Genomic DNA, 23,602 nt, shown 5'->3' with positions numbered 1-23,602 from the left:
AGAAGTATGTTGTATAATTCCTATTTAATTTCATTTAGCATATGGGATATTCTGTATTTAAGACAAGTATGTTTTTATATTACATCTATTACTTATATGAAACACTTTAAAATATCCTTAACATCTGTCTCATGGATTCATTGGATAGTGTTCTTTTTCTAAAAAAGATTGATAAATGCTGGCAAAATCATTGTAGACAAATGGTAAGTTGGACATAGCACTATATACTTCATTTCGAAAAAGTTCAAGTTCTAGAATATTTTGACAGCTGTGTTGAAGGAATCAGTGTATAGCTGAGTGATGAAGCAGTAGCTTACCTTGAGTGATACTCTAGGTTGCATCCTGAGCATTGTATAGTAACAGCAACAAAATTTTATAGTCAGTTGGAGTTCCAGCACTTGGGAGGCTGAGACCAAAGTATTATACATTCTAGGCCAGTCTGAGCTGCCTTGTTACAAAAGAGATAGGTGAATAAAATAACAGCTTTTTACTATACATCTATGAAAATGGTATAATGAAACAAATGAAATGATGCAATATACATATATGAAAGTGGTATAATGAAACCCATTGTCTTGTGTAATTATTACACAATACTTAAGAACAAAAGTTTTGTAATATGGGGGCTCTTTATAATTATTCTTTTTCTAAATTGGAAACTAATTTTGGCTGAATTTTTGTCTTTTAAAACTGTAAATTGTAGGTATTTGAGTGTAGTTAAACCTGATTTTAAGAATTATTTTCACTTTAGAGTCTTGTTTTTGTTTTGAGATTGAGTTTTTCTCACTCTGTATCCAGACTAGCTTGAGCTTACTCTGTAGTTTCTAGCCTCAGATTGATGGCAATTCCCCTGCCTCAGCCTCCAGTGTGCTGGGGATTACATGCATCAGCTGTCACACCTGACTTCCTTTATATTTTTAGCTGAATTATTTATTGACCCAAAATTATTTTTCATTAAAGTTGCATCTTCCTCTATCAGTCTTATAGGCAACATCTTCATATATTATTTAATTACTTGTGAAAGTTGGTGTTTTAGTTTAGGTAATAAATTTTCTCTTCTTCCCTAGCCTGGCATTAGTTTATTCATTTATATTAATGCAAATAGAGATCTTTAAATCCACTTCACAATCCCCTAAATGCCATGGATACAGTTTAAGGCAGTTTTATTCCCTCTCCTTGCTGCTAAGAAAAAACAAAGTATACCTTGTTTTTCCTGTTGTTTTTGTTGTTGTTGTTGTTTTTGTTTTGTTTTCTGAGACAGGATCTCACTGTGTAGCACAGGCTGGCCTAGAACTTAACTATATAGCACACACTATCCTGAAACTCAAGATCCTCCTACCTTTACTTGGCCTCTTGAGTTCTGGGATTATAGGCATATAACCATGTCTGCCTCCTGTTTTCCTTCTCAGTTACTTAAGTATTAAGTAGCAAAGGCATCAAAGGAACATCTTAATTCTCTGTCCTGTAGAAATCAAAAGAATTAGTATAGTTTAAAGATAAATCTATAGCACATATTCTCAGCTAGTTGTATTTATTTGCATGTTGGATCTTAGTAGTCTATTTAGTATAAAATCTTTCAAATTCTTAATTTATTAAGAGCTAATGCTGCAGTTCAAATATACAGAAATTGCTTGATTTTTTTTTTCTTTTTATTTGACAGATAATGATCAGGAGCATTTTTTTGTTTCTGGATAGAACTTATGTTCTTCAGAATTCAATGCTACCCTCCATTTGGTAAGGATACCAGAAATTTATGAAAAAAATTGTTTTGTCATAGTGTTTATTATAACAAAAGAGAACAAGCTGTAATCAGACTGTTCTCCTAAAATTTCACATTTGGGTTCTAGCGGTTAGTATGTGTGTGTGTGTGTTTTCATTTTTTTTTGGCCTGCTCTAATACAGCAGATAGCTAACTTTCCCCATCGTGCATGAAGACATAAATACTATGGTCTAATATGGCAGATAGCTAACTTCCCCATATAGTGTATGGAGACATTTCTTTGTTAGTTATGAAGATTAAAGTTTACTCAATAATTTCCATGCATGAATCTTATTGCTGCTGAATAATAAAGTTTAACCTCTTTTCTTGTAACTATAGTCTGTTCATGAAAATAAAATAGTATAATGAATTTGTCCCTTACCAGGTGCTTAGCATATACCTAGAGTAATGATTGAAATTCACTGATTTTAGAGTTCTGAAACCAGTTAATAAATAGCCAAAAAGGTTTTCAATACCAGTATAGTGGAAATTATTTTATGTCTTTGAACTAATTTTATTTTTGATTTGACTAAGAAAAAAATACCCTTGAGAGAAAAAAAGGCAATAAAACCTAGTTATGGAGGAAGCCAGAAATTTAGCTTCAGTCTTCATTAAAGACAAAATGCATTTCCAATCTGCTTTAATCTAATAATGTTATTTAAAATTGAATGTGGATTTTATGCTTTTATAATCAGTGCTTCAAAGTCTGAGGCCCCAGTTAACATGTGATAAGTTAACTCAACCTGTTCACACATGATATTGCCAGTCCAGATGACAGTTTTGTTGTTGTTGTTTTTTAATTTTAGGGACATGGGATTAGAGTTATTTAGGGCTCATATTATAAGTGATCAAAAAGTCCAAACAAAAACAATTGATGGCATCCTTCTCCTGATTGAGAGAGAACGGAATGGCGAAGCAATTGATAGAACTTTACTTCGAAGCCTTTTAAGTATGCTGTCTGATTTGCAAGTAAGTTACACTTAATACTCACTGCACTACCTTCAAATCTGATTACTGTTCCTAGTCTGATGTTTGAATTTCACAGTCAGAGTGCTATTCAAACAGAGTTCAAATGGAAGTCATTCAGTAAATATTTTAATGAATAAACAAATACTTTTTTCCCTCCTCCTAGATTTACCAAGACTCTTTTGAACAACGATTTTTGGAAGAAACTAACCGTCTTTATGCAGCTGAAGGTCAGAAGTTAATGCAAGAAAGAGAGGTATTTAAAAATCATGATTAATAAATACACTGTCTCTTACAATAGACATTACATTATAGAACACCAACTTCCCTTTTTGTATTTATATTCCCAGCATTGTAATGCTCTTTCTTCTCTCACTTAAGTGCTCCTTTCTTTTCTCTCTTCTTAAAGGCCAGAATTCTGGATCATAAACTCTACCTCTAATTTTACATATGATTCTACCCTGTTTGTCACATTTGACGGGGCTGTTTCCCGGATCTTTTGGACTTGGCATTTTCTGAATGCTTTAAGGGGAGGAAAACAATAATATAAAAACTATCTTTGTAGGTTCCTGAGTATCTTCATCATGTTAATAAACGCCTAGAAGAAGAAGCAGACAGACTTATTACTTACTTAGATCAGACTACTCAGTAAGTATTACATGCTCAGCCTAATAGTCTTAAAACTGTTAGTAAAGTGCTTTAGGCATTTAAAACATGTAACAATTTTCAAGTATGATTTTGTCTAACCTTTTTTTAATAATGTGTGCTTCAAGTTATTATCTTCCCTAACTAATTAGATTTAGTCAGGGATTTGATTATTGGTTGGTTGTGTGTTTAGTATATCATTTTAAAATCGTATTAGAGGCTAATGAGAATTTTAAAACTCTTTTGGTGATTTTGAGGCAGAGTTTTACTAAAACCCTGGTTGCCCTGGAACTCAGGGTTTTCCATGCCAACCTCCTAAGTTCTGGAATTACAGGCAAGTACCACCATGCCCAGCCTTTAAAATCTTTAGACTGATTAAAATTCAGTGAGTGGGTGTTCAGAGAGAAACTGCTTCTGTACTTTATTAATCTTACCAACCAATTGTTCCCATTAAGCAGCATAGATCACCTTCTTAGTAAAAAGAAAAACTTGGACAAAGCTAGGCACAGCAAGACCATGGAGATGATTGCTTTGAGCAAATTCTGAAAGGCACATTATTTTTTCCCTCTAGGCATAATGTAGAATAAATCTGGAGCATTATTTTAAGTTGACACATTGAATAGAAATGGCAAAAATAATGTAAAATAAGGTATTTGGTTTGTTTTCACCAATGGCTGTAAATTTTAAGATGGTCAGATGTTAATAATTCTCTTTCCTCCCTTTTAGGAAGTCACTAATTGCTTCTGTTGAAAAACAACTTCTAGGTGAACACTTAACATCAATTCTTCAGAAAGGTAATTTGCAGTTTCTTTTTTTTTTTTACTTTTTTAAATTTTTTATTAATTACACTTTATTTTGTATCCCCCCATAAGCCCCTCCCTCCTCCCCTCCCGATCCCTCCCCAATTTTCAGTTTCTTAATAAGAGATTCCCAGGGCTAGAGAGATAGCTCAGTGGTTAAGGGCATTTGTTGCTCCTACAGAGCACTCAAGTTCAATTCCTCGCACCCACATGGCAGCTCACAACCATCTATAATTTCAGTTTCAGGGGATCCAATACTCTCTTCTAGCTTCTTTGGGTACCAGGCATGCACACAGTACACATACATGTAGAAAAAAAACACTTATACACATAAAAACTGGTTACCACTACATCTGCTCAGAAAGTTCAGAAGATTTAAATGAATATTATTTATAACATGTGCCCCCATAGTCTTGATCAGTTGTAGGAGTACGCTTTCAGAACTATTTGCCTTGTTGGCCACTTAGGATTAAGAATGAAAAGATTGCACTGGTAATAGTGCATCATAGAACCATCAGAAATAAAGGAAAATGTAAAATGTTTTGTGGATTATTTTTGTGTGTAGCAGTTTTAAATTTTAGTTCTTAAAGTCATTTTTGACAACAACTTGACCAAAAACATGTGATAGACTTAAACTTGATAAGCATGTGGTTCATTTCTGAAGACTGACAAGTCTTTCCCAAGTTCATTGTCAATTAAATTTTTCTGTAGTTGCCAGTTTCCTGGCTGAAAGTGGAACTGAGAGGAGAGGCCTACTAATACACACCAGTAAGGAAATTGGCCTGGAGTGGGTCAGCGATAGAGCATTTTAGTATATGTGCGTTGCCCTGAGTTCATCTTCAGTACTAAAAAACAAACAAAAATATAGAAACAATGGGAATTTTTTTTTTTTTAGGAAAGGGCATAGTAAAAGAAGGTAGGTATTACTTGTATTTCAAACTGAGGTGTATGTGTGTGTTTTTTATTGTAAGTATTCCTTGTATTTCAAACTGGGGTGTATGTGTGTTGTTTTTGTGGAGGTGGGGGATGTTGTTGTAGGGTGTGTGTGTGTATTTTGTTGTTGTTGATGATGTTGCTGTTGTTTTATTCTTAACATGTAAAGCCAAGAACTTCTAAACCTTAATGGTCTTACAGGATTACCTGAATTATACTCACATAAATTCTAGTTATAGTTTAGACCAGTATCACAATAGTTAATTTCAACTTATATTTTTATTAAATGCATGGCAATTCTATTCACTTTTTGATTCTCATATTTTAATACCAAAATATTTCAAACCAGGTTTAAATAACCTCCTTGATGAAAACCGAATTCAAGATTTGTCTCTTCTGTATCAGCTCTTCAGTAGAGTTCGAGGTGGAGTGCAGGTTCTCTTACAGCAGTGGATTGAGTATATCAAGGTATTACCAGTTTCCTGTTGACTTTTATCTTGTATGTTTTGTAATCTATATACCAAGAGGATCAAAAAGCATTTCTTACTAGATTGAAAATTTTTTAAGGAAGGAATTTTTGTTTGTTTTTTTTTGTTTTTGTTGAGACAGGGTTTCTCTGAGTAACCTTGGCTGTCCTGTATTTTCTTTGTAGACCAGGTGTCCTCAAACTCACAGAGATCCAGATGCCTCTGCCTTTCTGAGTGCTGGGATTACAGGTGTGCACCACAGCACCCTGTAAAGGAATTTTTTTAAAAACTGAAAATTTTGAAATGTCACCTTGAGAACATTAGCTGCATAGAATATTAGGCCTTAAATCAGACTTAAATCACAGAGTATGGGAAGTTAAAGGATTGTTCACAATCTGCAGCCATTTGGTTAAGATAAATTGTAGGACCTATTCTTACAATTTTGAACCACAAACCCTTCCTTCTTCCCTCCTTCATTTTGCCTCCCTCCCTCTCCACATTGTTATCTTTAAAAGTACAGATCTGACTTCCTTAACAATAAGAAAAAGTTCCTAGAGTCTTCTAGTAACACCCCATTAGGATATCATGTACCCAACAGTAATTCCTTTTTTTTTTTTTTTTTTTTTTTTTTTTTTTTTTTTTTTTTTTTTTTTGCGTGTGTTTATGAATGAACACTATCTGTTTAGGGTTTTCTTTTTCTTCAGAGACAGCTGTACCATTGTATGGCTGTTAAGTACATATGATTGTTAGGACATGTGCCAACTTAGAATATGATGTGGTATTTTTCATTATATATATCAATTACTATAAAACAGACCATTTTCATTTTTAGGCTTTTGGAAGTACTATTGTTATTAATCCTGAAAAAGATAAAACCATGGTTCAAGAATTATTGGACTTTAAAGATAAAGTTGACCATATAATTGATACCTGCTTTCTGAAAAATGAAAAATTTATCAATGCCATGAAAGAAGCATTTGAAACATTCATTAATAAAAGACCAAATAAACCAGCTGAACTGATAGGTATGGTTCATATTCTTTTTTTTTGTTGTTGTTGTTGTTGTGTCATGTTCTTTTATTGATAAACTCAGGTAAAATGATATTATACCCATTCTTTGTTTGTTTGAGGTTGCTTAGCTAGTGATACCAAGTCTGAAATGTGTCTCTAAGGACATGGTTGTAAGAAGTAAAGTCCTTGTCTTTCTCTGGACTGGTAAGGCTACTCCCCGCTCAGATGGAGGTGATCAAAGAGCCAGCCCGTGATGAAACCTGATAAACTAGGGTCAGATCGAAGGGGAGGAGGACCTCCCCTATCATTGGACGGGGGAGGGGCATGGGAGAAAAAGGGGGGAGTTAGATTGGGAGGAGAGGGGGAGGAGGCTACAGCTAGGATACAAAGTGAATAAACTGTAATTAATAGAAATAAAATGAAAAATTAAAAATAGTAAAGTCCTTCATGCTAAACAGCTTCTCAAAGTCTTTATGTCAAGCATGACATAAATTCTGTGAGATAGAACATTGAATAGCATTTACTTTTACTGAGTAACCTTGATTCTGTGCTTTCCAAGCCTATAATGATTTAGAAATGGGGCAGAATGCTATTTTCTAGAAGTCTCCACTTAGAGCTACAGGAAAAAGGCAGCATTTAATTACCAATGGAAACAGATAAAAAGTTCAGGATGGAAAATAAAAGTCCAGTATAAAAATAAATCTAATAGTACAGGCTCACAAAGTATACAGGTGTGTTGCAGTGCTTCTCATGGTTTCCGCACATGTACTCATTGATGTCAGGAGAACAAATACCCTAATAAACTAGCTCCTTTGCCAAAAGGATGGAGTTGGATTTGATTGAAACGTGACTTTATTTACATTTAAACGTTTTATTAATTGTGCGTTCTCTATTGTTTCTGATTATTTAAAAAGAAAATGTTTAAGAATGCATACTATTTGTGTAAAATGGAAACTTTAGAGGATACACATGTTTTCTGGTTAATTTTTCTACCCCCACATAGGGCTACTTTGATCCTCCACTGTGAACTATCAGTACCTCTTTTTTGTTTGTTTGGTTTTTCGAGACAGGGTTTCTCTGTGTAACCTTGGCTGTACTGGACTTGCTTTGTAGACAAGGCTGGCCTTGAACTCATAGAGAGCCACCTGCCTCTGCCTCCCCAAGTGCTGGGATTACAGGCACGTGCCACCTCAGCTGGTTTTTGTACCTCATTTTTTTCTTTCTGTCTTTGATTTCTTTTTTAAAAAACTCTGAAGTACTAGAGTTTGAACCAAGAGCACTGCATATGCTAGGCAAATATTCTACCAGAGTTACACATGCAACCCTTCCATACCCTATTTTTATGTCATTGTAGTGGAAAGCATACTCAGTGTGGAGTCAGATTTAATGCATTTAGATTGTGGTATTTATTAGCCCTGTGACACTGACAAGTTAACTTGATCTCCCTTGTATTAGAAACTTTTATACAATGCATCTACATATAGCAGAAATACTAACTTGGTATTTTGGTGTTTTGTTTTTTTTTTCTTTTTCGAGACAATGCTTCTCTGTCTGATTCAGTATTTTTGGTATTCAGTATTATTTGGGTAAGTGTAAGTGGCCCGTGCCTTTTTGATACCCATAGTCATTAAACAACAATATTTTTTCTCCATTTTAGCTAAGTATGTGGATTCAAAACTTCGTGCAGGCAACAAAGAAGCTACAGATGAAGAACTTGAGAAAATGTTGGATAAAATAATGATTATATTTAGATTTATCTATGGTAAGGGCTGATTACCGCTTTTATATTAAAACATTCTCTGAACCAGGCATAGTGCTAGCACCTGCAATCCATAACTCAGGAAGACAAGGCAGTACTGCTGTTTAGAGTACATAGTGAGTATCAGGCCAACACAAGGGCAATATAGCAAGGCCCTGTCTCAAAATAAACAGAAAACAAAACAATACAGCATTCCTAGAGGAACTGGAAACTTTTATATAACCTGGAAAGACTCTTTGGGAACTACAGGTTGTATTTTATTTGTTGCATATTTTTAATTCTTTAAGAATAGTTGAAGAATTGCCTTGTGTTTTGACCTTTCCACTATTAAGAACCTGGATTTTGTTTCTTGTTTTAATCTCTTGAGTTTGGTGCTAACAGTACCAGTGTACAAAAGTTTTTTGTGAAGAAAAGTTAGTACAGTATTAATTTTTTATAGTAAAGATGTTTTGAAATGTCTCAGTATTCTTGAGTTTAATAAACTTTGATAAAATGTATAAAGATTAAATAACTTTGAATGTTGTGGTTAAACTTTTGAAACTTTTGTTAGAGCTTTACTTGTCATATGAGTATTATGTTTTTATTTAATATAGGCAAAGATGTTTTTGAGGCCTTCTATAAGAAAGATTTAGCGAAACGCCTATTAGTTGGCAAGAGTGCATCAGTAGATGCTGAAAAGTCAATGCTGTCTAAACTGAAGCATGGTATGTTTGTCGTTCTTTCTTTTATCATTTTGGTTTTTCTTTTTTTTTTAATATTTGAGAAAAAATTGGATTAATTGTACTCTTTTCATTGGTTGCTTCTTTTGTCGTTCGTTTTATATACACATGATAAAAACATGAACTGCAGAGATGGGGAGGCTCAGTGGGTAACAGCTCTTTGTGCATAAGTATGAGGATGTGAGTTTGAATCCTTAACATCCATGTTAAAAAAAAAAGCCATGTGGAGCCGGGTGGGGTGTCATATGCTTGTACTCTCAGCACTTGGGGAAGCAGAGGCAGGCAGATCTCTGTGAGTCTGAGGCCAGCAGCCTGGTCTACAAAGTGAATCCAAGGTAGCCAAGGCTGCACAGAGAAACCCTGTCTCAAAAACAAACAAACAAACAAACAAAAAAGTGGCTGGGGATGGGGTGAGGGTCACAGACAGGAGGATCTTTGGGGCTTCCTAGACTCCAGCCTAGCTCTAGGTTCAATGAGAGACCCTATGTCAAAGGAATAAGGTAGAGTGTGGTAGAACAATACAGCCAACATCTCTGGCTTCCACATGCAGGGTGCACACTTATCCCAACCCTCACACACACACAAAACCATAAAGTAAGTGAGGTTATGGGGGTCCTAGCTTTTGTTGATATCCAAAATTGTTAGCTTGTTTTAAAGATAAAAAATTATTCTTCTGTTTACTTGTATTAAAATTTCTCAAGTATATTATTCCTGAATTTGGATAAGGTTTCACAGGGTTAGAGAATGTACATCTGAATTACTAGGGCACACACTATGGGGTAAGAATTTCTTTTCATTCTTACGAATAGTTATAGATCATATTTTATGCCCAAGTAAGTTTTGCATATTATTTTGTGATTTAAATTTTTTTCTTTGTTGTATTACCTTGAAATACAAATATGTAAACATCTTTAATAGAATGTGGAGCTGCTTTCACCAGTAAGCTTGAAGGGATGTTTAAAGACATGGAGCTTTCCAAAGACATCATGATTCAGTTTAAACAGGTAAAAGTGAGTTAAACTCTTACTTAATTCCTTGAACTTAAGGACATTTAAGTCATGTCTTTGGGGAAATTTGTATTTAAGAGGATAAATAGAAACCTTTGTTACAAAAACTTCATAGCAACTTAAACAGTATTGTAGAGTGCAAATACTATCAATGAAATATAAGTATGTTTGACCTATTTCAGGATTTAGTCTTAGTAAGTAAATCCAGAATAAGACAAAAATGTATTATTCTAAAGTTACTGTAAGTTAGTGTAAAGTTAGTACTAGACAGTAAGAACAGGGTTTTTCTAATCAGTTTGGGATTTGCATGTTCCAAACTTGTAATAGAGAGAGAGGTGAGGTGATTAAGGGCAGAGATTGGTATATGATGTCTCTGGGGACATTTGGGATGAGAATGTTATCTATAGTTTTGAAGAGATAGGTAGAGGGTTGCTTTTTCTTAAAAACATAACTAGATTTAGTTGTGTAAATATAGTCCCAGCTGCTTCAGATGCTGAAATAATAATATGTGGGCAATATAATGAGACCCTGTCTCAAAGAGCAACAGCTAGGCAAAAGTGATGGCAAATTAGATTATACTCTTTCAGGGTTTCAGTAATGACTTTTTGACTGCTGTACTGAAGGTAGTAAATGGAACTGAAAGACTGAAAAGTTCAGGGTCAGTTGGATCTTGGATCTTACAGTAGTTGAAGAATTAGGTTTATCTGCCTTCCCCTTTGCCTTTATTTTCCCTTTCCCACCTCAGGTCACCATCTTCAAACAGGGAATAGAACATTTGGAAAAACAGACTTGGGTTGGCTGGTAGGGTGAGGAATGGGAGTGGCTTCAAGGTGTTCCAGTTCATGTAGGGATCTCCAAAGGTGGAGACTAAAGTTGGTAGCATTGGGGGAAAAGAATAGAGAAGAGATGCCCTAACAGCTCAGCTATATATGAAAAATTGAGTTAATAACACCTAGAATGTTTTCATGGAATTTTTGTATGCTACTGTATTAAAACAGCCACCTGTGTATTTTTCTGCTGCATTTTGTGTAGCCTTCATTTCAAGTCTTCTTAATAGTTGCCGTTATTTTTAGGATGGTCAGTATTCATATACATTTTTAGAGTAAGGCAATTCTTAAATGAGTGAGTATTATGGTATGATATACACACTTTCATAATCTCAGTGTATGTGTTAATCTTCTTATAGTATATGCAGAACCAGAATGTGCCGGGCAATATTGAATTAACTGTGAATATCCTGACAATGGGTTACTGGCCAACATACGTGCCTATGGAAGTCCATTTGCCACCAGAGGTAAGATTAACTGTTTCAGACCTAAGCTATAGGCATAGAAATCACACCTTTTTTCTGCTTTTTGTTTGAAAATATGTGCCTTTTAAAGGCTTATGTCAGCAAACATAGCAGCAAGGTATGAGTGTTAATATTTTATTCTTTTACTTTTCTAAGTCTACTTGAGGACATTATTAATAAAGGTAGTTTTCTAAATTTAGCACTATTTCTCTATTATTATTCTATTTCTTAGTTTATGACCTCTTAGTCTTTCAAGCTGTCACATGTTGACCAAATTTTACCTGAAGACAAGGTTGGTAACAAATATATGAGTAGCCTCTAATGCCTTGGGAACTTTCCCACTCAGGACTAAAACCTAGAAGGTTGAATAAAGAAAGATACTGATAGTCTATATGGTGAAGACAAAGAAAAAGGGCAGACCTTGAACTTTTAAAAAGGTTCACTTTGAGCTGATGGTAAGAAGAGAAACCTGTAAAAGAAACTTGGGCAGAAGCAGCAGTGAAAGAAAGGAGTCAGTAGAATGTAGAAGCCCAAGTCACCAGAGGTGAAGGAATGATTAAATAGGGCAGAAGAGTTCCAAGTGTGTAAAGATCACAAAGTGCCGCTACATTTGCTAGTTAGATTTTCACCTTATATTAAATTAATTGAGTTCTTCTGGACATAGTCATGAAAACTATCAAGTTATTTCAGATGGGCTTAAGAGTGGTGAGAGGGAGGCAGGTCATTGAGGTGGCCCCGGGTTGAAGGCACCTGCAACTAAGCTTGACTTCTGAGTTCAGCCCTCTGGGCCTACATAGTGAAAAGAGGGAACTTCATTCCTGAAAGTTGTCTTCTGAGCTTCACTACCATACTATGGCATGCACGTACCCCTACCGCATAGTCCAATAAGTAAGTTTAAAAAATAATGTTCAAGGTGGTATTGCATGTGCAGCATAAAAAACACTAGTTTCATCTGTTTTAGATGGTAAAGCTTCAGGAAATTTTCAAGACATTTTACTTAGGCAAACACAGTGGCAGGAAACTCCAATGGCAGTCAACCTTAGGACACTGTGTGCTAAAAGCCGAGTTTAAAGAGGTAAGTGGATATTCTCCAAACTTAAGTTCTGTCTTTGTCTTTATATGGAAGTTGTGTCCCTTGGTTTGAAGGTTTAATCTGCTTTATTATAAGTGTGTCCTTGATACCTACATGGCAATAGTGATATCTTGTTATAGCTTTGTGTATATCTTAAGATAGTCTCCTTTTCAACATTTGAGTTGTCCCTTCTCTAAAATTGAAAGCAATAGTCTTTTTCTGTACCTGTGGATGCCAAGTTTACACTGTCTTATCAGAAATCATAGCACAGTGAAGATTAAAGGCAAATAATGTCCATCTTTAAAAAAATTCTGTAGTTCATGATTGATCTGAATCAAGTCAAAATGCATTTGAAAGGAGGGCATAGTGGCACAAGGCTGTGATCCTATTATTTGGTAGATGGAAACAGGAAGATTGGGAGTTCAAGAACGTATTTGCCTACAAAGCAAATCTAGCTTGGGCTACATGAAACCTTGTTTCAAAAATGCATTCAGAGTAGTAAGTTCTTGGAGCTTATAGTGAATGTCTTTAATGACATACTGGGCTGAGTTATTGTCATTTCTTTGTTCTCTTTTAACACGGATTATAAAAGACCTGCTAATAGGCTAACTAATCCTTTATCCCATTTTCTGTAGAATCACACCTAAACCTTGCACTGCATAATATATTACCGTCTGAAGCAGGGTTTTTGGATAATGTTAATCTTCTTTGCTTCTTAACTCACTAATTAAAAATGGTTTTCCTGTTAGAGATTATTACTTTTTGATTAAATTTTCATGTGTTTTAAAAAACAGGATAAACTGATTTTTCTCCAACAGGGCAAAAAAGAACTTCAGGTCTCTCTTTTTCAAACCCTGGTGCTGCTAATGTTTAATGAAGGAGAGGAGTTCAGTTTAGAAGAGATCAAACAAGCAACTGGGATAGGTTTGTATTGTGTCTGTCAAGTAGCAGACTTTTGTGTTCATAGCTCTAGGAGATGCAAGGAAATAATGCTGTCCTCTATCCTTAAAAAAATATGTATTTTATGTGTATGTTATGAACCTGTATGAGTATATATACCACATACATGCAGGAAACTGTGGAAGCCAGAAGGGGACATTGTATCCCTTCGAAATTGAGTTAGGTGGTTGTTAGTCACTGTTGTAGGTGCTAGGAACTGACCTCCGGTCCTCTGAAAGACCAGAAAGTATTCCTCAAAGGTAAGATGTTTCTCTAGTCCCCTCCTATATTCTTAATGATTTCTAAACCAGCAAGTACTAGTATGTAGTGCTAACAAGAAGTGTGTTAAGAGTTAAACGAAGCAAGTAATCATTGTGTAAGTAAGTGGAATTTGAGTTAGACCTTCAAATTTTGATTGGGGAGAAGGCATATGAAGTAAAGGAAATAATGTAAGAAAAGGCTTGGAAATAGGAGTGGTTAGTGTGGGTAGGAAACAAAGGTTTTGTTGTAGCTTAGAATGATGAGCTATAAAATTCAATAGGTAAGATATATAGGTAGACTGATGAATGTAGTTGAAGCCTGTGCTATAGTGACTCAGATATATGACATGAAGTAACCTATTTAAGAAACTTATTTTGCATTTATAAGCTATTGACAAATAAATAACTAACCATTATTTCTTCAGAGGATGGAGAATTAAGGAGAACACTGCAGTCACTAGCTTGTGGCAAAGCTAGAGTTCTGGCTAAAAATCCAAAGGGCAAAGATATTGAAGACGGTGACAAATTCATTTGTAACGACGATTTCAAACACAAACTATTCAGGATAAAAATCAATCAAATCCAAATGAAAGAAACGGTAAACCTTTCATTTTCTCCTAATCCTACAATATTGGGTTTATGTGTGTTTATAGTAGAAATTTACACATTAAAAAATTATATTAAATGCATGAGTGTTTTACCTACATATATGTGATCTGGCCCACATGTGAGAATAGGGAATTGGATCCACTGGAGCTGACATTACAGATGGTTGTGAACAGCTACAGGGATCCTGGGGATGTCACCCAGGTCTTCTTAACTTCTAAACCGTTTTTCCAGTCCCAAACTTGAATGTTTATTTTTCTAATGCTGCCATTTCACTTAACATTTTCTGTGACTATATCTGACCAAATATATTTCAGTATTTGATTTTATATTTTTTATATTTCTTTTCTTTTTCTTTTTTTTTTTTTTTTTGAGTAAACATAACAGGTTTGACAATTAAAATTATTGTTTGGTTGTTTGTTTTTTTTTTTTTCTTTTTGTTTTGTTTTGCTTGCTTGGGCTCTTGCATTGCTAGGGATGGAATGCAGAACCATCTGTGTCCTCTCATTGAGTTATTTCCTTAGCCCATCAATGTAATTTTATATTTTGTTTTCTTCTTCCTTATTTTAATTGTGGCAGTTCCTTACAATGTGGTGTTCCTTGCTCATTCAGTTCCTCACTACCTTCCTCTTGCTCTCTTTCTTTCTCCCAAATAGTTGTCCTGCTTTCGTACCTTTCTTTCTTTCACATGTGCGTGCTTGCGTGCACACAAACACACACACACAGACCCATACTACATATCTAATTAAATCCAGATTTCATGTATGAGAGAAATTGAGCTATTTTCTTTTGCCTTTTCCATTTTCCCATACTAATTTCATTTCTACATTAGTGTCTATATATTCATGAATATGTGTGTGTGTGTATATTTCAGTGTAGATTCTACATGTGAAAGAAAGTGGGTATTAGTCTTATGTCTGGTTTATTTTATTTAATATGATGATCTCCATTATCATTCATTCTCCTGCAGATTACATCATTTTATTCTTCTTTACAGCTGAATACATTTCTATTGAAAGTATGTACCTTGCTTTTGTTAAACATTCATCTGTTGAGGGCTATATAGAATTTTTTTCTTTTCTTGTTTTTGAAATTAGAGTCTCATTTCTGTAATCTCAGAGAGGGGAGGTAGGAGTTGAAGTAAAGTAGATCCTTGGAGGCCCATGACCAGGCAGCTGGCCTACAGGACAAAGTTCCAAGCTGGATAAGAGACCCCACCTCAAACAAAAAATGAAAGGCAACTGAGCCCTGATGCTCAAAGTTGTCCTCTGATGTCCTCAACCATACCCACAAAATTCATGTCCCTATACACACACATTTTAAAATTCAACAAGAGTGCTACATAGCTCTATAACAAACTTAAATCTTAATCTCTCTGCTATTTTCCTTAAGATGAATTCATGGGAGGTAGAGTCATGACTCAGAAAGATTAAGAACACAGGCTGTTCTTCCAGAGGACCCAGTTTCAAGTCTCGGCACCCACATAGAAGCTTACAACTGGCTGTAACTACAGTTCTAGAGGATCTGTCACCCTCACACATCTATGCAAGCAAAATACCAATGCACATGAAATAAAAATTTTTAAAAATTAAAAAAAAATGAATTCATGGAAGTACATTTTTAGATCAATTAATATGAGTATTTTTAAATTTTAGGGAAGGCCAAAGGACAGTCTCTGGTGCCATTCTTTTGGAGCTGTTCACATTGTTTCTTGATGTGGTCTCTTACTTGCCTAGAACTCACTAATTAGGCTATACTGGCTAGCCATTGAATTCCAGGAATCTGTTTTTATGTGAGTTCACAAAAATCTGAATTTAAAAATCATGTCCTCATACTTGAAGGGCAAACAGTTTGAACAACTGAGTAACTCCTCAGTCCCCAAAGTTGTTATTTTCACTTAACCAGCATTACATTGCTTTAATTGGTACAGGACAGTATGATTAGAACAGAAAGGAGCTATTTTCAAGTTTTTTTTTTCTCTCTTATATCTAAAGTTCCATTTAGACAAGTCAGTGCCTTCAGAACAGTAACATTGTTAGGTCCCTAATATATAGTGTGTGTTAATAAGTAAGACTGACTTCATCTGAAAACTTTTTTAGGTTGAAGAACAAGCAAGCACTACAGAAAGAGTATTTCAAGATAGACAGTACCAAATTGATGCTGCGATTGTCCGAATTATGAAGATGAGAAAAACACTTAGCCACAATCTTCTTGTTTCAGAAGTCTACAATCAGCTAAAATTTCCAGTAAAAGTAGGTGTTTCTGTGTCTCCATTCTAGACTTGTTACAAATGAAAAGGAACACATTAGATTGTTTGAGACAGAGTCTTACTTTGTACCCCAAGTACATCTTACTCTCAGTCCTCTTGCCTCTGGCCTCCTACTTGCTTGGATTTTAGAAGTATGCTACAATGCTCCAGCTATATTTAATTTAATTTAATTTTGAGAAAGGCTCTTTCCATGCCACTCTGGCTGGCCCGGAACTCACTGTGTAGACCAGGCAAGACTTAAACTCACAGAGATCTGCCTTTGTGCTATCCCTTCTAGGCTATGTTCTCTCTCTCTCTCTCTCTTTTTTTAATGGGATGTTGGTGGATGGGCTTATGCTGATGATTATGAGCTTTGCATTAAACATATGTTTTCTCTTACAGCCTGCTGATTTAAAGAAGAGAATAGAATCCCTAATTGACCGGGACTACATGGAAAGAGATAAAGAAAATCCAAATCAGTACAACTATATTGCATAGAATGTTGGTTGTCCTTGGAACATTGTCATAATGCCATAGCCATTGGATAAACTAACTTGTTGAATCTCATGTTATTTGACGTCTTTTATACTTCCGATGACCAAATGAAGCAGTGTAATGGAAATAGTTGCGTGGACTTTTCTCAGTGGTTAACATGCTCGTTTTAAAGAGTAATACTTAACTTTTAAGAAGAATGTTGTTGAACTCTTTGCATGTTATTTAGTATGATGTGTAGAATACTCTTTAAGAAAGTACCCAGTCTTTATGATTTCTTTTGGAACTGGGGAAGAGATCCCTATGGCCATTAAAAAGGGAGGGGAGTCTTATACATCATCAATAAAGCAAAGGTTTATTTGCATAAAATCATTTAAAAATACTTAAACTGCATGCAAATTTTATTCACTGTACAGAGTTCTGGATGTATTTATCAAATAGAAAAACCACCCTGGTTCTTCACCCATTTTGTGGTTTCCCTTGAAAAGAAAAATCAGTTGTCATTGCTGTTGGCATTCTATTACACTGAAGTGGATGGTTAAAACTTTATTTGGAAACAAGTTTTTCAATTAGGGTGACAGTTACTTCCATAATCCCATATTAATTCATATCCTAAAGGTTTCCATTTATGAGTATGGGATACGTACATAAGACTTAGCCTCCAAAACTGCCATAATATCTTACAAATTAATAACCTGAAGGTTTCCACTTTTGAGTATGTACATATGACTTAGCCCCAAATTTATTGTGCTGATTTAACAGATACTTACTAAAATAGATAATAGAAAAAGTGCTGATCATCTTGTACTAGAAGAACATAGTAAAGGGGAAAATACAGGATGAAAATCACAGGAGACCAAAAATCAACAAGTATGTTTTGTAAATTACAAGCAAAACCTCACCAGATACATTTCATCATGCTCCAGTCTTTAATTGTTTGCATCATTTTTTGTCTTTAACTTGGACCAGTTGTCAATGTCAGAGGCTTCCTAAGATTTGCATTCTAGCTTTTTTTCTACTAAAGTGTTTTTTTTTTAAGCATCTCTTGTCTTTGTTGTTAAACAAAGCTTTTACTCTCATCCTCCTCCTGAATTGGAGAAATTCGACATACGTTTCTCCCTTGTTACACATTCCATATTTGAAAACTTCCAGTTCTTTATTACTTGAATTTAATTACTTGAGTTCTCCTAGCCATGTGAGTGTAGTGGCACATGCCTTTGATCCCAGCACTTGGAGGCAGAGGCAGGCAGATCTTTGTGAATTGGAGGCCATGCTGGTCTACAAAGTGAGTTCAAGACAGCCAGGCCTACACAGAGAAGTCCTGTCTCCAAAAATAGAAATGTTCTCCTAGTCACTGGACGACTTCTTTTCAGGGAAATGTCCCCAAATTGTTCACACACAGAAAATAACTGTTGTCCTTCAAATTCAAAATGTGAGTAAGACTTCTCTTGATCACCAGAGGGTTTGGCTTTGCTTCCTGCTTTTTTTTTTTTTTTTTTTTCCAATGAAGGGAATTGATCCCAGGAGAGAAGCAGTTTTAGGTTTGCTTTGAATTAGAACTACTTCAATGCATTATTTTCCAACATATTTCCTTGTCTTTCTGGAGCCATTGGGGAGACAGCTTAAATCTGAAACTTAAGGAGACTTGGGACTCTTAGGTCTACTATTGATTGTTTTCTTAAATTCTCAAAGACCAGCTCTCTGTATTTTTAAAAGTTGCTTCTTTTTTTATTTAATTTTTAATTTTTTATATTAATTATAGTTTATTCACTTTGTATACCAGCTGTAGCCCCATCCCTCCCTCCCAATCCTACCCTCCGTCCCTCATCTCTTCCCTGTCCCTCTTCAAGTCCACTGTGAAGGGAGGCCCTCCTCTCCTTCCATCTGATCCTAGTCTTATTAGGTCTCATCAAGACTACGTTGTTTTCCTCTGTGGCCTGGTAAGGCTGCTCACCCATTAGGGGGAAGGTGATCAGAGAGGGGCAGTGTGCAGGGATTCTTATGAAAGGAGGGAGAGATAGAAAGACCTGGAGAAGACAGGAGTTCCACAGGGAGAGTAACAGAACCAAAAAAATCTGGGCACAGGGGTCTTTTCTGAGACTGATGCTCCAACCAAGGACCATGCATGGAGATAACTTAGGACCTTTGCACAGTTGTAGCCCATGGCAGCTTAATATCCAAGTGGGTTACCTAGTAAGGGGCACAGGGCTGTCTTTGACATGAACTCAGTGGCTGGCTTATTTCTTTCTAATGCATCAACTTGCACATTGTTTGAATATATATAGTATTAGAATTAACATCCCAATTCTTTTTTAAGTAGCTATTTCATGTTTTTCCTGCTCCTCCCTGATTTCCTTACAGGAGCTCTTTTGACAAGAAAATGTGGCTTTCTGTTTACTGAACCATCAACATCAGTGTTGAAATTTATCCCTGTTGGTCTCTGGGATATTGAGGCTATTAATACCACTAACTAGTTGCTCTGAAAAATTTTTTTAGGTAGAGTTGTTCTTACTAGGAGACTTTTGATACCACCTTTGTTCTCTTGAAAGCGGGTCCCTGTCCTAAAGTTCCTAATTCTTTAAAAACTTGATGCTATTTCAGCTGAAAAATAAGCCAGTTCACATTTGATTACTTTTATACTTTCTCTATTTTTGGGGGAGTTTTAAGATAACTGTGGAAGAGTCTATAGTAAGACTATAATAAAGATCCCAGTATTCTGAAAGTAAACAATTATTTCCACTTTAGGAAAATCAAGGGCAAGTGTAAACATTCCTTATTAAAACTGTCAAAGTCAGCAATTTCATAATGTCAGTTTAGAAGTATTTCAGATTGAAGTTGAAAGAAGAGATTATGCTTATTGTGTTATGGTGCTTGATATTGTTAATTATTTCTGTTCTGAACAAAACTTGCAGATGTTACTGATGTTTCCTAACTCAGTTCCTGAGTCTGCTGAATGGTCTTAACATGACATCTCTGCCATGGACTTGAAGTTTCTACCTCTTGTACAGGAGAAGACATCAGTTTATTCCATGTAGCCATCTCTATCTAAAGCAATTGCTAAGTCTATGTTGTACTCTGGTTTCCGTAAATCTTTTTTTCTCTTTAAGACAGAGTCTTACTGTATATCCCAGGCTGATCTTGAGTTTCTGACATTCCTGTCTTGGACTCTAAGTGCTGGGATTACAGCTGTGTACCACCATGTCTTGTCCCATACTTCCTTAATTGTATTATTTTTGTCTGTTTTAATTACCATACCGTATACTGTTGCAAATGCAAAAATGTTATATATTTTGTTCTCTTATTTACATAAAATTTCCAGAGCAGTTTATTAAGAAGAAAGACCCACGGGTAATGGGACTTTGTAGAATTACATTTTATGAAGTGTCATTTTCTAATGCTTTTCACTAATAATTTTTTGTCAGTTGCTTACAGAAACCTTGCTTTGGGTTAAGCGTAGGTGGTGCATGCCTTTAATCCCAAGTATGGATCTCTGAGTTCAAGCCCAGCCTGGCCTACAAAGCAAGTTCTAGAACAACCAAGGCTACACAGAGAAATTCTGTCTCAGAAACAAAACAAAACAAATAGAAACATTTAATATGTTCAAAGTGTTGTACAGTTATAAATTTTTGTAGTTTCAGGACATTTTCATCACCCATTTTTGAGTGGTTATTTCCAATTCCTCCTCTAAGCAGTCCCTGGAAACCACTAACTTTTTTTTTTTTTTTTTTTTTGTCTGTATTTGCCTTTTCTAAATAACTCACCTCACTGGAGTCATGACTTATATTGGATTTCTTTCACTTAGCATAATGTTTTTCAAGTTCATTCATGTACGTATCAGGTCTTCATTCCCTTTATAACTGAGTTATATGTGTACATAAACACACACACATATATACATACACATATGCATTTATTTTATGTATGCCATAAGCTTACCTAATGTAGTTGTTTTCACTTTTTAAGGATTGTATACACACTTGTTTAGTCCCTTGTTTCAAAATCTTTTGAGAATGTATACAGAATGGATCTGCTGAGTTACATGGTGATTCTGTGCTAAACTTACAAAGGAATCTTCACACTACACTGTTTCCACTAGCATCCAAGAGTTTACAGTTTCTCTGAGTCCTCATCAATGTATGATGTTTCTTGCCGTTTTTATCGTGGCCATTCTAGTGGGTATGAAGTGGGTTAATGACAGTTTGGGATTTTATTTCTTCAATAACTAATGTTTTTGCATATAACTCCTTGTTTGTCATTTGTAGCTTTTTAATGTCTCCATGCTGGCCGTTTTCAGATAGTCTATCTTTTGTTACTGAATTATAAGAATTCATCATATATTCTGATACTAGAGTCTCAGCAAATAGAATAGTTTGCTAATATTTTATCCAGTTAAAAGTTGTCTTTTTGCTCTATCCTTTGCACAAAAGTACTTACTTTTTATCACACTTGTGTGTGTGTGTGTGTGTGTGTGTGTGTAGATGCCATGGCACATGTGTAGAAGTCAAGAGGACAGCTTGTAGGAGTTCGTTCTCTCTTTTCACCTAATAGATCCCAGGCAACTCAAGTAGTCAGGCTTGGCAAGTGCATTTAACCTGCTGAGCCATCTCACCAGTCCAAAAGTATTTAAGGAAGTAGAGTTAATCCACTTTTTTTCTTTTGTTGCTAGTGGTTTTGCTACTTTGCAGAAATTGTTGGCATATCCTCATTCATTTCGTTTAATCTAGTTTTGGTATCATTTGAGTTAAATTTTCTATGAGTTGTGAGATAAGGGTCCTGTATTCTTTTGTATAGGGATATTAAGTTGTCCCACAACTCTTTGTCAAAGAGATAGTTTCCCCTCTTAAGTGGCATTGCCATTCTTTTTTCTTTGGCGGGGGGAGGAGGAAGGCATTCAAGACGGTTTTTCTGCATAGCCCTGGCTGTCCTGGAACTCTGCAGAGTAGACTAGCCTTGAACTCAGAGATATGCCTGCCCTCTGCCTCCTGAGTGCTGGGATTAAAGGTGTGCATCACTACCATCCAATTTATTTTAATATTCTCGATTTAATTGAACATTAAAGTTGAATTTATGGTTCAGTTTAGTTTTGTTTTTGTTTTTTTAGTCTCACTATGTAGCCCTGCCTATGACTCCCAAGTGCTAGGATTTAAAGTTGCATACCAGTACACCCAGGTTGGTCTGTATATTGGAATTATTATGCTAGTACTATACTCTTTTGATTAATTGTAGTTCTGTAATAGATTTTAAAATAAGGATGTGTGCATTCCAACTTTGCTCTTCCTTTTCAAGATGATTTTATCTACTTGGGTCAATTGCAGTTCTGTGTAAACTTTAGCAGGAGCTTTTCTATTTCTATTAAAAGGCTTTTGGGAGTTTTAATAGGAATATCTTGAAAAGTGTTGTCATCCGATATATTTTCAAGTCTAGTGACTACAAGATCTATATTTTTAGGTCTTTTTAATTCCAGTTAGATTTCTACTTCTCACATAAAGTTTTGTGTTAGTCCCTAAACATACCTACATATTCTACTCTAATGCTCTTATGTATGAAATTGTCTTCTGAATTTACTTATACATGCATTGCCAGTATATATAACTACAACCAGTGGTTCTCAAACTTCCTAGTACTATGAACCTTTAATATAGATCCTCATGTTGTGGTGACCTCCCACCATAAAATTATTTCATTGCTACTTCATAACTGTAATTTCATTACTGTTATGAATCATGATATAAATGCCTGATATTGCAAGATATCTGACATGCGACCCACAGGTTGAGAACTGCTGATTCTACAAGATTTTATGTGTGTGTGTGTGTGTGTGTGTGTGTATACCTATATATGACAGTTTTTATTATCACTTTTGATTTGTTTGTGCTAATATATTTTGGTGGGTTTTATTTATAGCATCTTAACGATCAAGTTTGAGTGCCTTTTTCTTCTGCCTGGTGTGTAAGCCTAGTGTGTAACTAGAGATTTTAATATAACTTTGAATTGAATCATGTAGAGTGGATAACTTTGTGGGAGTTTCATAAATAGCCATTATGGGAACTAGAAGTTTCTTTTCACTCCTATTTTGGAGAGTTTGATTTTCATAAAAGATGTATTCATTTTATGTGTATGAGTGTTTTCTGGCATGTATATATATGCCACATTTGCTTTCATGTTACCTGCAGAGGCCATAGGAGGACATTGGATCTCCTGGAACTGGAGTTACAGAAAATTTTGAGCCACCATGTGGGTGCTGGGAACTGAAGCCAGGGTTCTCAGCAAGAGCAGCCGGCTTTTAACTACTCAGCCATATCCAGCTCCTGGGGTATGTTTTTTTAATAATTAAACCACGTGGAAATTTATCAGCTAGCTTTCTGTATTAGTTGAGGTGATGTGATATTTTCTTTCATTATGCTAATGTGTATTATGAGTTGGATTCCTTTCATATGTTCAGTAATTATTCTAGTCTTAGTAAAATGCCATATAGGGCATGTAATCTTTTGATGTTATGGATTTGCTTATTAGTGTTGGAGATTTTTGCATAAGTGTTCATAAGAAGTCTTTGACAGTGGTATTCTTTTTTTAAAGCATTTTATGACATTTGATGGTGGGGCTATATGTGCCAAGGTGCTTGTATGGA

General features: G+C 35.3%; 1 protein-coding gene across 2 annotated transcripts in view; it reads left to right on the top strand.

Annotated features, from left to right (window-relative positions):
- Cul4b (cullin 4B) overlaps positions 1-17,362 on the top strand; it is a 109,391-nt gene extending 92,029 nt beyond the window's left edge. Inside the window, exons 7-23 of one of the 2 annotated variants that reach the window (XM_055612183.1) lie at positions 134-203; positions 1,661-1,734; positions 2,566-2,728; positions 2,892-2,981; positions 3,291-3,373; positions 4,097-4,164; positions 5,453-5,571; positions 6,403-6,595; positions 8,239-8,343; positions 8,934-9,044; positions 9,978-10,069; positions 11,253-11,360; positions 12,319-12,432; positions 13,248-13,353; positions 14,054-14,226; positions 16,334-16,486; positions 16,885-17,362. In XM_055612183.1, the coding sequence (XP_055468158.1) occupies positions 134-203; positions 1,661-1,734; positions 2,566-2,728; positions 2,892-2,981; positions 3,291-3,373; positions 4,097-4,164; positions 5,453-5,571; positions 6,403-6,595; positions 8,239-8,343; positions 8,934-9,044; positions 9,978-10,069; positions 11,253-11,360; positions 12,319-12,432; positions 13,248-13,353; positions 14,054-14,226; positions 16,334-16,486; positions 16,885-16,980 (1,918 nt within the window). In that variant the 3' untranslated portion in view covers positions 16,981-17,362. The remainder of the gene's footprint in view (positions 1-133; positions 204-1,660; positions 1,735-2,565; positions 2,729-2,891; positions 2,982-3,290; positions 3,374-4,096; positions 4,165-5,452; positions 5,572-6,402; positions 6,596-8,238; positions 8,344-8,933; positions 9,045-9,977; positions 10,070-11,252; positions 11,361-12,318; positions 12,433-13,247; positions 13,354-14,053; positions 14,227-16,333; positions 16,487-16,884) is intronic. The other variant, XM_055612182.1, reaches the window with a different exon arrangement.
- The last annotated feature ends 6,240 nt before the right edge of the window (positions 17,363-23,602 follow it).

This window comes from Psammomys obesus, unplaced genomic scaffold (genome assembly GCF_907164565.1).
Source record: "Psammomys obesus unplaced genomic scaffold, mPsaObe1.curated_primary_1811, whole genome shotgun sequence".
In the NCBI taxonomy this organism is placed as follows: Eukaryota; Metazoa; Chordata; class Mammalia; order Rodentia; family Muridae; genus Psammomys; species Psammomys obesus.
The sequence above is the reverse complement of the archived record's forward strand: the minus strand, read 5'-3'. Positions and strand labels throughout refer to the sequence as shown.